This window comes from Taudactylus pleione, unplaced genomic scaffold (genome assembly GCF_031769625.1).
Source record: "Taudactylus pleione unplaced genomic scaffold, aTauple2 ptg000378l, whole genome shotgun sequence".
Lineage (NCBI taxonomy): Eukaryota > Metazoa > Chordata > Amphibia > Anura > Myobatrachidae > Taudactylus > Taudactylus pleione.
In genome coordinates, this window is record NW_028284779.1 from 8,754,203 (window position 1) to 8,772,174 (window position 17,972).

Below are 17,972 nucleotides of genomic sequence, written 5' to 3' on the forward strand. Positions count from 1 at the left end.
GGTAAGCACCTATTTGAACATGAAAGACAGTGAAAGATACAACACATGCCAAAGCCTGACAGTGCCACGACTTTCCAGAAAAACTTGGTCATCAGAGCAGTATTCTTTAATTCCTGCTTCTGGCTCTTCTTCCAATTCCTTTCCTAAAATTAGATCCCACTTACGTTTCAAGAGTTTAAAGAGAAAGGAAAAAGCCCAAAGACTGACAGTTCAAGGGATTATGGAAGTTTACTCAGACAGGAAACTCAACACCAAAGAACCCATCAAGTATCAAACTTCTACCTGGCCTCCGAAACTGACAAAGAAAGCCCAAGCCGTGGGACCACATCCAGACTTTGAAACATTTCGGAATTATGTGAAGAACCCTCTCACTAAGCACATTGATGCTGAGTGTGTTGTCTCTGGGTCAGTTTTAACGAAAACTGAAGTGAAAAGCTCTAATCCTGGCATACAAAGAACTCATTCCAGTTGTCAACATCTGACCGTAGGTTCCGTTTTGACCCTGCAGCTCACCAAAGAATTAAATCTCTTGGATAACAACCAAGCGACGGTTACAGTAGTATCCAAAGATAGCACTGAATTCACTAGTATTTCAGATTCTGGGGGAAAAGATGATTTACAAGGTAAAGTCAATGAGGAGCCAGTGAAAGACAAAGATCAATGCAATATCACCGTAATAGACGATCGATCATCAGGTTCTACATCGTGGATTGAAGCCTTAGCAAGTAGTTCTGGATACTGCAGACAGAACATACATGGGTATGGGAAATCCACTGATAGTTTACAGACTTGGGCATTAGAAGACATGAGTGATGACTTTATCAACTTTGAGATAGACAGACTTTCCCCTATTGTTTTACAGAACCTTGAACCCGAGTGGGCCATGCGGAGAGCTTCCTTAAATTCATCCGAAACACAAGATGTCATTTTAGCAGACTTTAATGTCTCAGATTCCCAACACATAAAGCAGAGTGAGACTGATATCTCACCATCATCCTGTTCCCAGGAGACAGGACCAAAGGTTAATTTTGTAGAGACACGTTCTGACAATAAGCAGAAGCATGAACCACTCAAGTCAAACTGTTCCTCTCTACATTATTTCAATACAAATGTTACAACATGCAGCCCAGTACATGAGACATGCGGCCTCCTGGAGACCCTTCCTGAAAACAGGTCTTTCAGTAAAGCCAACCCAAATTCATTCTCTGAGGTCCTCCATCCAGATCATGAATTTCTAGAACATGATGATGAAGAGTTAGAATGTATTTGGAATAATGCTAGGAAGGGCCATTTAGGGTGCCCTGCACAGATTTCTCACCACGTGTCACTCAAAGAGACCGGGAAAGACAACTTGACTCGGGTGAAACGCTCTGAGCCATGTGGCCAAGTTGTTATGAGTGCTGAACAGAACCTGCTTGTGGCCACGTTTACGCTTCCCAGCTCTGCAGTCTTAGCTACAGGTTCAGTGAGGGAGAAGGGCCCAGATCCTGAGGAAGAGAGCAGCCAAAGTGACAGTATTGTAGCTGCCTGCACGGACAATTATCTGCAAGGAGGTAGTGAGACCAGATCAGTGCAGGGTCCACTTAGTCCAAAACACGAGACTGCAGAAGAGGAAACAGCCACATCCTCAGCCATGGTGAGATTTATTTATGATGGACAGTATGTTATTGCTTAGCACATGAATTCTATTATATACCTCTCCTCCAAGCTAATCTCTAAATGTAACATTCCATGTACCCCACTGTTATTTATCTTTCTGTTTCAAGCTTTGCCAGAGAATTACCCATGTGTATCCTGGTAACCATAAGCTGTCCAAGATTTTGTCTAATGTTTCCCAACTGTATCCGGGATAAAATGGACTTTCCATGTGTTTGTGTCATTCCAACTGTATCCAGGGTACAATGGACTCTCCATGATGAACTGTGATCATGTATACCTTAATCCAGGGGTCTTCAAACGTGGCCCTCCAGCTGCTGTGGAACTACACATCCCAGCATGCACTGCCACCTTTTTGATATAACAGCATGCTAAAACTATGTGCAGTGCATGCTGGGATGTGTAGTTCCACAGCATCTGGGGGGCCAAGTTTGAAGACCCCTGCCTTAATCTGTCCATGTGTTTGTGTGATTCTTTCGACTATGTCCTGGGTACAATGGGCTATCCATGTGTTTGTGTGGTTTCCCCACCTGTATCCTGTATGAATGGACTCTCTACTAATGGTCTTTGGGTGTGTTAATATGATTCCCCCTCCTGTCGCCTGGGTACAATAAACTGTCCATTTGTATATGCGATTCCCACCTGGTTCCCAGGTACAGTGAGCTTTCCGTGTGTTTGTGTGATTCCCCATCCTGTATCCTGAGTACAGTGATCTGTCCACGTATTTGTGTGATTCCCCCTCCTGTATTCTGGGAACAGTGAGCTGGCCATGTGGGAATTGGAATGAATTACCGACAGTCGGGATCTTGGCGATCAGAATCCCGACGCCGGGATCCCGTCAGAGTTAACATACCGACATTTGTTGGTCGGTATGCTAAACCTCCCTCACTGGTGCCTAAACCTAACCTCCCCCCAGTGCCTAAACCTAACCTCCCCCTCCCCTCACCCTAAACCTAACCCTCCCCCCTTAGTGCCTAACCCTCCCCCCAACTCCGTAACTTGCCATCGGCATCCCAGCAGTTGGGATGCCGACGCTGGGATTGTGACCGGTGTCGGTATTCTGGCGCTGGTAATGTAAGCGTCGGCATCCCCACTGCTGGGATGCTGAACACATATCGTCCAGGTGTTTGCGTGATTCCTCCACCTGTATCCTGGGTACAATGAGCTGTCCTTGTGTTTGTGTGATTCCTCCTCTCCCCTTCCCGTATCATGGGAACAGTGATCTGTCCACATGTTTGTGTGAATCCATGGAACATCTGCCTTATTGCTTGCAGGTTACCTGGAAATTGGATTTTCAATTGATGGAAGGTCTCCTGGAGAAGAAGCCCATCTTGCAGCCAGGGGGCAAGAAGGCAAGTAGTGGGGAGGTATTACCTAGCAGACAGCATGCTCTAATAAAGATACGTGTATTTTAACCTGTTTTATATATATTTATTATGATTTTATTGAAGTGACAGGGAAGATACAATCCAGATGACATGATTGTACAGAGACCAGGGACAGTTATCACAGGAGTATGCAGGGTAATGGTATGCTGGTTTGCTCTACAGCAGGTGTAGTGTAGGAGTTTGTATTTAGTAGACTAAGATAAATATCACCTATGATAAATTCCTGAGATTGATTTCTACACCTTCACTAGGAGAAAAGCAAATTGGAAAATATTTCACATAGTGTAACTGGAGGCACTGACAGGCCGCGGCTGGTGAACTTCCCATAATCAAAATTATCCATCTTAGGAGCTCATTCAGACCCGCTCGCTCCCAGCGTATGCAAATCCAGCACACACTAAGCAAGGCAGGCGATCGTATGGCACTCATTAGCAAGCCCACTATGCCTTGGCGTGCGATCACTTAGTGTATGCAGACGCCCGCCAGCCATTCATAAGACGCCCACTTGCGCACGTCATCTCCTGGAAGTTCATGAAACCATTGGTACATCGAGCATCATCGGAAGCGATCGCAGCGCTTGAGGTTGACTGTACCCTGCCGCAAGCGCTGCGATCGCTTCAGTGTGAAATACTACAAGGTGTAGGTGTGCAATGACTTTTCCTAGCCACCACAGATATGGCTTTCATAATGTCCTATAGAACCTGGCTATGATTCAGAGTCGCCATTGCGACTGCGTCTTTATAATAATGCTGCGGACAGTGGTTTTCGTACAGAGACAATTTCATCATCCTCCTTATTGATAACTTTTCCTCTTTACATATTATTCTTGTGACATCGGGGTTGTCTTTACTAAGTGTCCCTACATCATCAGATATGTGCCCTGGTGTATGTGCATCCACTAAAGTGCTAACCCTGTAACTTATGCCATGGTGGCAGAAAAGGGTCCCAAGGAAAGTAGTAGCGGTCTCTGAGCTGGTGCGACCATCTTTTTGGTTTCCATGGCATTACAGTGCTGTGAATCCCTCTTTTTAAAATCACTTCCTCAAATTATGTCAGTTTTTGCTTTTGTGTGAATAATCAGACATGTTTTTTTGGGTCATGCATGTCATATAGAATGTCCAAATCTGCCCCTGTCCATTGAGGTCCAACCCTCATTGCTTATTCCCCACCAGACACCATAACGCACCACTGATCCATGTGTGACTTTGTAAAGAGAGATAAGACAGCAAAAATGTCTAGGACATCAGAAAACTGGGCATAAATAGTGTCAGCTCTGCCCCCTAAGATCTGTCTCAAATTGAACATATTCAGTCCCCACTGTGGGGGTATCATGTCCAGCATATAACCGTTGTATTCCTCCTTTACCACAGGTCTCCTGCCGCACATGGGGTATATTCTACGCTGTGCTGGTCAGGAGGACCCTCTGCTTCTACCATGACCGCAAACATTCCACCAAGGTGAGTTACAGCTGCTCAGTTATTGCCAGGTGAAAAAGGTCATAATTTTGTACTGCTCATGTTGGAGGGTCAGTATTGTGTATCTGGTGGAAGGGGTCTTGTTGGAGGGTCAGTATTGTGTATCTGGTGGAAGGGGTCATGTTAGAGGGTCAGTATTGTGCATCTGGTGGAATGGGTCATGTTGGTGGGTCAGTATTGTGTATCTGGTGGAATGGGTCATGTTGGAGGGTCAGTATTGTGTATCTGGTGGAAGGGGTCATGTTAGAGGGTCAGTATTGTGTATCTGGTGGAAGGGGTCATGTTGGAGGGTCAGTATTGTGTATCTGGTGGAAGGGGTCATGTTGGAGGGTCAGTATTGTGTATCTGGTGGAAGGGGTCATGTTGGAGGGTCAGTATTGTGTATCTGGTGGGAGGGGTCGTGTTGGTGGGTCAGTATTGTGTATCTGGTGGAAGGGGTCATGTTAGTGGTTCAGTATTGTGTATCTGGAGGAAGGGGTCATGTTAGAGGGTCAGTATTGTGTATGTGGTGGAAGGGGTCATGTTAGAAGGTCAGTATTGTGTATCTGGTGGAAGGGGTCATGTTAGAAGGTCAGTAATGTGTATCTGATGGAAGGAGTCATGTTAGAAGGTCAGTATTGTGTACCTGGTGGAAGGGGTCATGTTGGAGGGTCAGTATTGTGTACCTGGTGAAAGGGGTCATGTTAGAAGGTCAGTATTGTGTATATGGTGGAAGGGGTCATGTTAGAGGGTCAGTATTGTGTATCTAGTGGAGGGTGTTTTATGTTGGAGGGTCAGCATTTTGTATATGGTGGAAGGAGTTACTGTATGTTAGAGGGTCAGTGTTTTGTATCTGGTGGAAGGGGTCATGTTAGAGGGTCAGTATTGTGTATATGGTGGAAGGGGTCATGTTGGAAGGTCAGTATTGTGTATCTGGTGGAAGGGGTTATGATAGAGGGTCAGTGTTGTCTATCTGGTGGAAGGGGTTATGTTGGAGGGCAGGCATTTTCTATATTGTGGATGGTGTTTTATGTGAGAGGGTCAGTATTGTGTAATTGGTGGAAGGGGTCATGTTAGAGGGTCAGTATTGTGTATCTAGTGGAGGGTGTTTTATGTTGGAGGGTCAGCATTTTGTATATGGTGGAAGGAGTTACTGTATGTTAGAGGATCAGTATTGTGTATCTGGTGGAAGGGGTTATGTTGGAGGGTCAGTATTTTGTACCTGGTAGAAGGGGTCATAATGGAGGATCAGTATTCTATGTCGGGTGGAAGGTCAGCATTGTGGACCAGGGGGTATGTGTACAGAGTTCCTCATGCTATCACCATTCTGTAGCTCTGTTTCACCACGAGGACCTGATTTAGAGTTGCATGGATGTCAGCCATTGCATGTTCAGAAATAAATGCGGATCTTCACTTGTATTCCAATTTGGCTGCCTCTCTGTGGCCGTACCGCCCCTATCCAGCTGCCTGTGAATGTGGCTGTCGTTACGGTCAGTGCGCATTTGCACCAAACCTATTCCTAGTCCAGGAGATCCGTCTGAAATCAGACCCATCTCTGCCATCGCACAATTCTGCACAGCCTGCAATTCTGCCTGCATGCCCACAACACTACCTCAGGGCACTTATCCTACTTGCAAACGCCCTGTTACTGTCCAGTTACACCCATCCAGATGAGATGCGGCCGAGACGCATACGGTTCTAGATCACTGACTTGTGCGTGACTGTGTATACTATGTTCCTGTATTATCAGAATTAGTACAGTGAGTCCTGGTCACCAGCTATGGACTGTTGTCACACCCTTCCTCTAATGTACCTTTTGTGCCTCCCCATAGAGTTATGCGTCTTCTCCCCCCTTGCACCTCACGGGAGCCGTGTGCACCCCAGAATCAGATTATGTTAAGAGAAGTAACTGCTTCAGGCTACGGTGAGTACCCCAAAAGTACACTGTCACATGCCTCTGATAATGCTATATACTGAGTATAATCTACACAGGATAGAGGGGCAACCTGATACTAACCTTCGCATTATCCTTACTCTAGGTAAAACGTTAACCTTACAACCAGGGGCGTAACTAGGTATTTGAAGGCCCCATAGCAAAAAGTTTGTAAGGACCCCTATGTACCACCCAATATTGAAAAAATGTATATAACACCTGTAACTTTGACAAGGAAGATGGGCCCCCCTCAGCCCTGGGCCTCATTGTAGCTGCACCCCCTGCACCTATGGTAGTTACGCCCATGGTTACAACTTTATTTAATCAACGAAAGTGACCCCAATATGTAATAACATATAGTCAGGTGCATAAATATTGGGACATTGACAGAATTTTCATATTTTGGCCTCTATTCACCACCACAATGGCTTTGAAATGAAACAAACAAGGTGTGCTTTAACTGCAGATTTTCAGATTTAATTTGAGGGTAACTACATCCAAATCAGGTGAACGGTGTAGGAATTACAACGGTTTCTATATGTGCCACGGTCGCACTGCAAAGTGAGTGACAGTCTGATAGCGTTTGGGGGTGGTGACGAGGGGGTGGTCGGAAGAACGTAGGCGTGTCTGTCTGTTTGAACGCTGTTTCCTCTGCGTGCATAAATTAGCCACTGCGATTGCCTACGCAGCATGAGAGCTCTCTGCGTGCGAGGAGACTTGCAGTGTCTGCGGCTGGTCACATCTGGTGTAAATGCTGCGTGACTGGCGGATGCGCGTCGATGGTACCAATGTTTACGCAGAGGAGCGACATTGTTGTGAGAAAGCAGCAGTTCGGTAGATAAATTGATGTCACATACAGTATGTGGATTTGCTCTTCAGTGTCAGTTTTAAAGAGATAGATAGATAGATAGATAGATAGATAGATAGATAGATAGATAGATAGATAGATAGATAGATAGATAGATAGATAGATAGACAGATATTGGATGGTTGGATGGATAGTTAGATATTGGATGGATGTCAGTTTTAAAGATATAGATATTGGATGGATAGATAGATAGATAGATAGATAGATAGATATTGGAGGGTTGGATGGATAGTTAGATAGATATTGGATGGATGGATGTCAGTTTTAAAGAGATAGATATTGGATAGATAGATAGATATTGTATGGTTGGATAAATAGATATTGGATGGATAAATAGATATTGGATGGTTGGATGGATAGATAGATATTGGATGGTTGGATGGATAGATAGATATAGATAGATATTGGATGGTTGGATAGATAGAAAGATAGATAGATATTGGATGGATGGATAGATAGATATTGGATGGATAGATAGATAGATATTGGATGGTTGGATGGATAGTTAGATAGATATTGGATGGATGGATGGATGGATGGATAGATAGATATTGGATGGTTGGATAAATAGATATTGGATGGATAGATAGATATTGGATGGTTGGATGGATAGATAGATAGGTAGATAGATAGATAGATATTGGATGGTTGGATGGATAGTTAGATAGATATTGGATTAGATGGATGGATAGATAGATATTGGATGGTTGGATGGATAGTTAGATAGATGATGGATGGATAGATAGATAGATATTGGATGGATAGATAGATAGATAGATAGATAGATATTGGATGGTTGGTTGGATGGATAGTTAGATAGATATTGGATGGATGGATGGATGGATGGATAGATAGATATTGGATGGTTGGATGGATAGATAGATAGATAGATTGATATTGGATGGTTGGTTGGATGGATGGATGGATGGATAGATAACTCCCTGTAATAGTGTATCCCTGTGTCATTCCCTGTAATCTCCTCCTCCTTCCTTTATTTCCTGTGTATTTTCTCTCTGAATTACCCGCTTTTACTCATCGTTCCATATCCTGCCCATCAGATTAATGGATGGCTCCGAGTATTTGTTCCGGGCTCCGACCTCTGAGCTGCTCCAGGAGTGGGTGTCTAAGGTTCGCCGTAATTCAGGTGAGTGCAAGTAACTTACTGACACCTGGTATGTATTACGCACTAGGGATTAATGGGTTGGACCCAAGAGTATCTGATCCATGTGGCTGCCATGGGGGAGGGGAGGGATAGCAGGCAGCGGGCACTCAGGCATTATACTGGGGTAACTGCTACTGTAGGTGACGTAGCCTCCAGGATGGTTATTGATGAGTCTGGTCCTTTCCAAGTGAGGAGCCAGTTTCTAGCAGTTTGCATAGGAACAGCACATAATATTGTAATCTCGGGGTAAGTGGATGAGGGATGTCTCTTTTCTGTCACAGGGATGGAGGACACAGATCTGCTCGGGGATTCGGTGCTGACTTCCTGTCACGTGTCTCGGTGAGATCATCTTATAGTGAACAAGATCCTTCCCTATCGATTAATATAGGGGGTGATTCAGAGTTGTACGCTGTTGTGATTTTCACACAGTTTTCCGATGTTCATTAAACTGCACATGCGCAGGACACGTACTGCGCATGTTCTGATCGGGACCTGTATCCTGCACGCAGTGCGGCTGCATACGTCAGTTGACTGGCAGTCTGCAGCCATTTGGGGGTGTGGAAGGGGTAGCGATGGGCTACGTTTCACAAATCAGAGGCGTGTCGCCTCCATTTTGTGGGAGTACAGAGGCCAGGGTCTGCGTCTTCTGATGCGTACTTCCTGGCTCCGGCAGAGGAGTGCCGTCACCCATTAAGCTTAGGCTTACTCAGATAGTCACGGTGCTAATCTTCGAACGCAGCACTCAGATCTGCGATGCTGGCAGGAGGCGTCCTTTGTCCTCAGACACCTCTGGAAGCATTAACATATGCTAGGACGCAGCAGCCATGCTAACACCATGATACTCTGAATCAGGCCCGTAGTTGTATAAATGTATTTGCTCATCTGTTTCCCTGTCGCGCATGGGCTGGGGCAGAAAGGTCCTAGCCTGGGTTGGAGGCAGCAATTAAAAAAAAAAATAATTCTCATTATGGGGTAGTTGGTGATCAGGTATACTCATTATGGGGTAGTTGGTGATCAGTGATACTCATTATGGGGTAGTTGGTGATCAATTATGCTCATTATGAGGTAGTTGGTGATCAGTTACGCTCATTATGGGGTAGTTGGTGATCAGTTATGCTCATTATGAGGTAGTTGGTGATCAGTTATGCTCATTATGGGGTAGTTGGTGATCAAATATACTCATTACGGACAGTTGGTGATCAATAATACTCATTAAGGGGTAGTTGGTTATCAGTTATAGTCATGGGTAGTTGTTAATCAGTTATAGTCATCATGGATAGTTGCGATCAGCTATACTTAGTAAGGGGTAGTTGGTGATCAGTTATAGTCATTATGGGGTAGTTGGTGATCAGTTATAGTCATTATGAGGTAGTTGGTGATCAGTTATAGTCATTATGAGGTAGTTGGTGATCAGTTATAGTCATTATGGGGTAGTTGGTGATCAGTTATAGTCATTATGAGGTAGTTGGTGACCATTTTAGTCATTATGTGTAGTTTCTGGTCAGTTATAGTCATGGGTAGTTGATCAGTTATAGTCATTATGGGGTAATTGGTGATCAGTTATAGAGATTATGGGTAGTTGGAGAGCACTTGCAGTTATTATGGGTAGCTGGTGATCAGTTATAGTCATTATGGGTAGTTAGTGATCAGTTATAGTCATTATGGATAGTTGCGATCAGTTATACTCATTAAGGTAGTTGGTGATCAGTTTTACTCATTATGGGGTAATTGGTAATCAGCTATACTCATTATGGGGTAGTTGGTGATTAATCAGCTCCTACCTATGATTTTATAGACTGGATTTGATAAATGCTACTTCAAAGCTGATTTCCCACTGGTCCACTTCCCCACACTTTTCACTGCTTGGTACATAAATCCCTTAGTAATTGGTGATCAGTTATAGTTAATATAGGTAGTTGGTGAACAGTTAGAGTCGTTATGTGGTAGTTGGTGATTGTTTTTACTACATATGGGAATGTTGGTGATCAGTTATAAGCATTATGGAATACAGGTCACACATTGTAAACTCTACTCCCGCATTTTCAGAGATGATCCTTTAAACCCCTGGAAGACAAACTTGTGCTACCCTATACCACCGCAGTGCAGAGATATGGTGGACTGGCCACGTCTGAAGGAGCCACAGAATGTACAAGCGGGTGAGAAGCATCTTTGGTTGGATGTAGTCTGATTGGAGTCATGTGCTATTACACAATGTTTGGGTGGGACTGCAGAATATTCGGGTTTCTTAATCGTAAAACAAACCAAAATCTCACCCACAACCTGACATGTAAAATTATACATTATACTAAATAATGAGGTGTCAGAGAGGCAATTATGGCGATTTCCACATCCAGATCATGATGTACATTTAAACCAGAAAACATAATGATTCATCCGTTCTCCCTGACACCTGTATTCCGTAATGCAAATGGTGGATATATAACACAACTCCCCTTTATACGGGCTTTCGGTATGAAAGGTGTACTGAAAAGCTTTAGGGGGCCTATTCATTATCCATTGATTTCTACAAAAGTTGGTGAAAATTAATATTTTCACCTACTTTTGTAGAAATGAAGCATCGGGACCATTAATTACAGAGGTAATGCAGGAGATATCACCTGTCAGTCCCGAACTGGCCTGGTGCCCCTATGCAATAGCATGGGGACCTAAATTCATCACACTCCAAAAATAAAACATTTTCGATCGCCGGACCCCCGCTCCTTATCATGAGAAGGAGGTCTGGACTACGACATCTGCGGGACGCGCTTGTATGATCTGTGCAAAGTCTCACATCTACATCTACCAGCTGATTTTCGGATCAGCTGACCCCACACCGGAGCAATAGAGAATTGCTCCAGTAATTCAGTATCCACCGCTGCAAGTCGCAGTGCGTTGGATACTAAATTAGCACTGCTGCTCCCATAGGTGTGGTCCTCAACTCACCTGGTTCTCACTAACGGTGCCTCAACCCAAATCTTAACACGTAACCTGCTCTTCGGGGGAATGCTCAGAACAGTGAATAACAGAGGGAGATCTGCCCTCCACGTACATTTTACGTCTGATAATTGAATACATATTTGTTGCAGAAGCCACCCTGGCACGTCTGTTTATACTGGAAGGTGCAACTACGACTGAGTTTGGTAACATTCATATAATAGTAGATTCCTTTTTATCTCGCAGTGCTTAACATTAGTAGAATATGAGCTGATCAATACTTTCACTGGCAGCGCTAAAACATAACCAACAGACAAGTAATGAACTAACTTGCTTCAATGACAGGAGGATAAACTGATGCCTACTTATAGTACTTAATTAGGTACCTCAGGCACTTTGCGCTAAAATACGCACGATTTAACTTAACTTAGGTGCAGTATTCCCTGAACCCTAGTCACTCAATCTCTCCATATACTGCAATACAATGGCAGTCAACACATTAAACAACAGTTGCTTGACATGATTTGGATGGAGTTCTCTTGGCATTTTACCTCTTTTGGATGTATGCTTACAGTCTCTCAAAAGAGTTACAGAAGTTAATGCTGGCAACACTTACGATTCCAATATGTGCTAGCTGAGGTGTTACTTAACAATAAATTCCACTTCTTTTTCCCCCTGTATTTTCACTACCAGGAGCAGCTCAAGAGCCTGGTGCTGGTTGAAGGAAATACAGGGGACCCCCCACGCCGTTTTCCCCCATATTACCTGAACCAGCAGCAGCTCAAAAAGCCGATGCTGGTTATGTTTAGGGGGGGGACTTTACGCCATTTAATTTTTTCTACTTTTTAACACTTTTTTTTCTACAGTGATGCACCCAGAGGACTGCACAGGTCTCACTGATCTGTGCAGGCTTCATGTTCCTATGTGTTTTGGACAAAACTCGCACAAAAAACAGGAATGCATGCACCATCGGAAAACACGATTTAGTGAAACACGATTCATAATAAATTTGACAGTTTGCTGTGGACAACCTCAAGCGTGTTCGTGCGAAACAGGTCGTGTTTAAACTTGCCAAAACACGATTCTTAGTAAATTTACCCCTTGAATATGGGCCTTAGCTATAATCAGTCAACAACTGTGGACCCCAGTTCTGCCGATGTGAATTATTTTAGCGAAGAAACAGACCTGACCCCCTTCTATGCCTTATTGGCAGTATCAGTCCAGTGTATCCATGGCACAAACAACACTTCCAATCTTCAGAGCTATTCTGTTCTGTCCCAAAGATCTTCACCCTACTGACAAGGTCTAAGTCCATCAGCATAAAGTATAATTATAGCCAGCTTTACTTACCTGTGCTGTCTCCACTACAAACCCCCTGGTTGGAACTCTCCTCCAATTGTTGCTGCAGCTGCCAAAATTTAATATTTTGCTAGGTGAGGAAATTTCACTTGTCGGTCTCAACTTTTTTCTCTTCTGTTACCAGACAACTGCAGAACTAGCACTGGGAACGGTGATCCAGAGCATGACCGTAATCTCATGTCAAACAGGAGGCGGTCCCGGTCATTCAGCTCAGGTGAGGCTTTAGCAGGCTATTTAAAACATATGAAATAGAAGTAACTTGTTACCATTTATCAAAATCTGTATATTTGAGATAATGTATAAATAGCTGATAGTTTACCTCATGCTTGCAATCGTGTGTGGATTCAAATGTATGTGACTGTATCTCTTGCATAGATTTTTTTTTTTTCTCTCCCTGTATAGTCTGTATTGGTCAGTGAAGCATAGTTTATGGTATATATCTGGCCTGGTTTTTGCTCCAACTCAGAGCAAGTTATCTCCTTTGATCAGCAAGCCAATTGAGTCAGTTGTAGCCTGTCTTAATCAAGGGATACCACTCCACCACTCCTTATATTCAGTCTAGGGGCAGCTGGGGCTGTTTGCAGCTGGGGTTAAAAACACCAAGTGTTAAATGCACAAAGTGTGATTACATAACAGTTAATCAAACAATTGAACAAACATTGACCAACATCTAAGGTAATTTCAGATTAAGATACCGATTACTTTAAAATTTGTCTAAAAAAAACAAACCTAAAACTCACCATGTACTACACATTTCTTTTTTTCAACTCCCTCCTTTGTATTTTCTCTAAGGATATAACATCCCTAACTCTCCCTGCATCTCCCCTCTCTGGGCACACTGCCGCCCTATTGAGTCACTCACCTCCTCTAAAGTAGAATGTCAGTGGCATATATCTTAATTCAAATGACTTCCACACATACTGTAAAATAGGAATCCACCCATCTGTCATCCTAACCCTCTGTCCCATGCTCACTGTCTACCCCATCCGTGTCACCCCTGTCTGTTTGCCCATCCCCTCTAGAATGTAAGCTCACGAGCAGGGCCCTCTTTCCTCTTGTGCTTATCCTTTCTTTACTTATATTATCTGCTCTATACTCAAAAGCACCTAACCCGTGACTTTTGCCATCCTGCTTCTGTTGCAGCAGTGTTTATATACCATGTACTTGTATTGCATTATTTTAAACTGTATGACACTGTTTTCTTGTTCTGCTCAACTGTCTATGTACTATGTCTATGTACTATGTTTGTGCACTATGTTTATGTACTATGTAAGGTACCATATAAATAAAGGATAATAATAATAATAGTGCCATGTGGGCGTTTATAGTGTGCCCATTACTCACACTCGGGAGACCTTGCAGGCTGAATCAATATTCATGAGCGCAGCTTATTCATTGACTAGGAACCAGTGACATCACTGAGAATGCAGCCTATTCACTCACTAGGGACCAGTGACATCACTGAGAATGCAGCCTATTCACTCACTAGTGACCAGTGACATCACTGAGAATGCAGCCTATTCACTCACTAGGGACCAGACATCACTGAGAATACAGCCTATTCACTCACTAGGCACCAGTGACATCACTGAGAATGCAGCCTGTTCACTCACTAGGGACCAGTGACATCACTGAGATTACAGCCTATCAAATCACTAGGAACCAGTGATGTCACTAAGAAAGAAGTCTGTCCACTCACTAGGGACCAATGACATCACTGAGAAACAGCCTATCCAATCACTAGGAACCAGTGATGTCACTAAGAAAGCAGCCTGACCACTCACTAGGGACCAGTTACATCACTGAGATTACAGCCTATCCAATCACTAGGAACGTCACTGAGACTGCAGTCTATCCGTTCACTAGATCTCAACAACATCACTGATAATGCAGCGTAGTCACTTACCAGGTTCCAGTGACGTCACTGAAAATACAGCCTATCCATTCACTAGTATCCATTGACATCACTGAGATTTGAGTCAAGAGAGACCACTTTCAGGAATGTTGTTTCAGGCTAGTGTGTACTTTTAAGCACTATTGATAAATGTGACATATGGAAATAATGAGGAAAGTACATTGACCAAAAAATGGCCAATGAACATTAATGCAAACTGCCTTGTCCATGGCCCATCGAGTTTCAGTTCTCCAAGCTTTGATGCCCCCACACCCTCCTATTTCCCATGAGTATTTACAGAAATAATATCCTGAAAAGGCAGAGATGCAGGAAAGAACCAGCAGGTGGCGATATTGCATTGGAATCCATACTGTGATCCTGCAGGTCATTCATGAATGAGGAAGATCGAGAAGGCTCCATAACATCGTGCACCTATTGTTAGGGAGTTGCTCCTTATTGCACAGGCACAAATATGGATTAGTGCATGAAAATGGCATCCGTTGCTCCTTAAGAGGCATCCCATCAGCAATACAGGATATCCTCAGCAATGAGGTGTATTCTGCTTCCTGTAAATCTCTATTCTCATGAAGAGGTAGAGATTGCACATTTCAGGAAACTTTCCCAGACAAGCAGGGGACCAGAAAGCTTATAAAAGCTGCCAGAACCATTTGATGTTTTACACATCTTCTAATGTGATGGCAATTCGGCCTTGGCCACTCTTTCTGGTGACTCCTTTAGTATCAATTTAGCATACTTTTTTGCACATGCAGGTCAATGTATTTATCGGAGAAGTTTGATTTCCTGAATTGGTCTGGCTTGATTGTCCCCATTATGGCCCGTACACACGGGTCAATCAGACAACGATCAGATATCGTTGTCTGAACGTTCTGCATGTGCTGGATGTTCAATATCGAACATCCAGCACATGCACCAACGACTTAGCGATCCCGCGATCAACGAAGAACAAACAGGCTAACCTGGTCAATATCGACCAGATTGGCCTGCATGCAAGTGCGATGGTCGATATCGACCATATGTGCCCGCGCATCCACCATCGTTTGGTAGAGGGATTGAAAAAAAAAGAACAATATAAATGATCAAACGATATAGTTTATATTGTTCTTTTAGTTGGATCGTGTGTATGCACCATTACTCTCTTCCTTGCTTCAGTGAGGTTATCTTTGTGGCACATTTCATGCAGAATAAAGAGGTCTGTGCTGGACTGATGAGCCCTAACAAGGGTGAAACAGTTTGTCTTTAGGTGGGATTTCCCTCTCAGCACGGGTTAGTGTCGTATTCTCAAAAACCACTAGCTACAGCATTTTCTCAAAGGGCTGCTATTTAAAAGTAGGTTCCCAGAAGTGTGTTCCCTTTAACCCATGTATTTACTCTAGTAATATATTATAATTAGCTCCTCCCCTCCCTGCCCCTTTCCATGCTGTTTTCTTATATTTTTAAGTCAAACCCCTTTGGGTTACATTGTACAGTAGGTACATGGTGGGAGGGAAGCAACAGGGTGCAGGTCAGTCTATAGATTGCAAGAGTCGTACTGTACACTATATTTGTTGTATTGTTTCAATCATGTTTCCTAATAAAGTGACAGTTACCTGTTTTTATGTTGCAGTTATGTATCAGAAGGTGACCTCAGTTTCCAGCCCCCAGGAGACCTCCCCAAGCTACTCAGTGACCCTTTACATTAATGACCCACTGACCCCCCGTGGACGCTGTCATTCTTTTGCCACCTCCCATGGGGAGAATCGCACAAGCCACACCGCTGACTTGAAGCCACGGAATAAATCTGTATTCAGAAAGTTCTTCCGCAAAAAAGAATAATGAACCAGCTAAAACTCAAGCATCAAACCTCACAACTCCTATGGTCTATTGCAAAGTTGGTATTGAGGTGATACGACTGAAGGAAAAGCCTGTGCGATCCGGTTGTGGTTATCCTATGGCAGTGGCGGGGATATGAGATAAGTAATGGGATGAGTTTGGTTGAACCAGCAGCAGAAATTACTTTGTATAAACTCTGCAATGAAGATACAAAGTCCAACTAATAGGGAGATGAATCTCTACTGGACTCCTTAACCTGCATTGTTTAAATGGAAGTGAAGTTAACCATAATTTACACACAAGAGGAATATGAGCGTGGTGGTCCTCATACTGACCTGTGGAAATGTACTTTAATATAAGTATATTAATGATTGTAGATTAATTAACATTTTCTTGGAAATGCTTCTCTGGCATTGGGTGACAATGCTTCTGGGGAAGTGAAACATCAGTCCAGAGAGAAATGCTGCGCTTGAAACAGGTGGAAGAGCTCCTCTGAAATTGCCTCAAAGTGTTCCACAGGGACTGGATGGAAGTGTTCCACAGGGACTGGATGGAAGTGTTCCACAGGGACTGGATGGAAGTGTTACACAGGGACTGGATGGAAGTGTTCCACAGGGACTTGATGGAAGTGTTCCACAGGGACTTGATGGAAGTGTTTCACAGGGACTGGATACAAGTGTTCCACAGGAACTGGATGCAAGTGTTCCTCTGGGACTGGATGGAAGTGTTTCCCCGGGACTGGATGGAAGTGTTCCTCTGGGACTGGATGGAGGTGTTTCCCTGGGACTGGATGGAAGTGTTTCCTTGCAACTGGATGGAAGTGTACTTCTGGGACTGTGTTGAAGTGTTCCTCTGGGACTGGGTCATATGTTCCCCTAACACTGTGTTGAAATGTTCAGTTGGAACTGGATTGAAGTGTTCCCCTGGGCCGGGATGAAAGTGTTCCACAGGGACTTGATGGAAGTGTTCCACAGGGACTTGATGGAAGTGTTCCACAGGGACTTGATGGAAGTGTTTCACAGGGACTGGATACAAGTGTTCCACAGGAACTGGATGCAAGTGTTCCTCTGGGACTGGATGGAAGTGTTTCCCCGGGACTGGATGGAAGTGTTTCCTTGCAACTGGATGGAAGTGTACTTCTGGGACTGTGTTGAAGTGTTCCTCTGGGACTGGGTCATATGTTCCCCTAACACTGTGTTGAAATGTTCAGTTGGAACTGGATTGAAGTGTTCCCCTGGGCCGGGATGAAAGTGAAAGCGTTCCCCTGGGCCGGGATGGAAGCGTTCCCCTGGGCCGGGGTGGAAGCGTTCCCCTGGGCCGGGGTGGAAGCGTTCCCCTGGGCCGGGATGGAAGCGTTCCCCTGGGCCGGGGTGGAAGCGTTCCCCTGGGCCGGGGTGGAAGCGTTCCCCTGGGCCGGGGTGGAAGCGTTCCCCTGGGCCGGGGTGGAAGCGTTCCCCTGGGCCGGGGTAGAAGCGTTCCCCTGGGACGGTGTGG

At 44.2% G+C, this 17,972-nt stretch overlaps 1 protein-coding gene across 6 annotated transcripts in view; it reads left to right on the forward strand.

Annotated features, from left to right (window-relative positions):
* Window positions 1–17,414, forward strand: part of LOC148507953 (uncharacterized) — a 139,874-nt gene extending 122,460 nt beyond the window's left edge. For all 6 annotated transcript variants that reach the window (XM_088445377.1, XM_088445381.1, XM_088445378.1 and 3 more), the window contains 9 exons: window positions 2–1,636; window positions 2,931–3,008; window positions 4,415–4,501; window positions 6,331–6,422; window positions 8,358–8,443; window positions 8,743–8,800; window positions 10,508–10,617; window positions 12,879–12,968; window positions 16,273–17,414. In XM_088445377.1, coding sequence (XP_088301503.1) covers window positions 2–1,636; window positions 2,931–3,008; window positions 4,415–4,501; window positions 6,331–6,422; window positions 8,358–8,443; window positions 8,743–8,800; window positions 10,508–10,617; window positions 12,879–12,968; window positions 16,273–16,481 — 2,445 coding nt within the window. In that variant the 3' untranslated portion in view covers window positions 16,482–17,414. The remainder of the gene's footprint in view (window position 1; window positions 1,637–2,930; window positions 3,009–4,414; window positions 4,502–6,330; window positions 6,423–8,357; window positions 8,444–8,742; window positions 8,801–10,507; window positions 10,618–12,878; window positions 12,969–16,272) is intronic.
* Window positions 17,415–17,972: the final 558 nt, after the last annotated feature.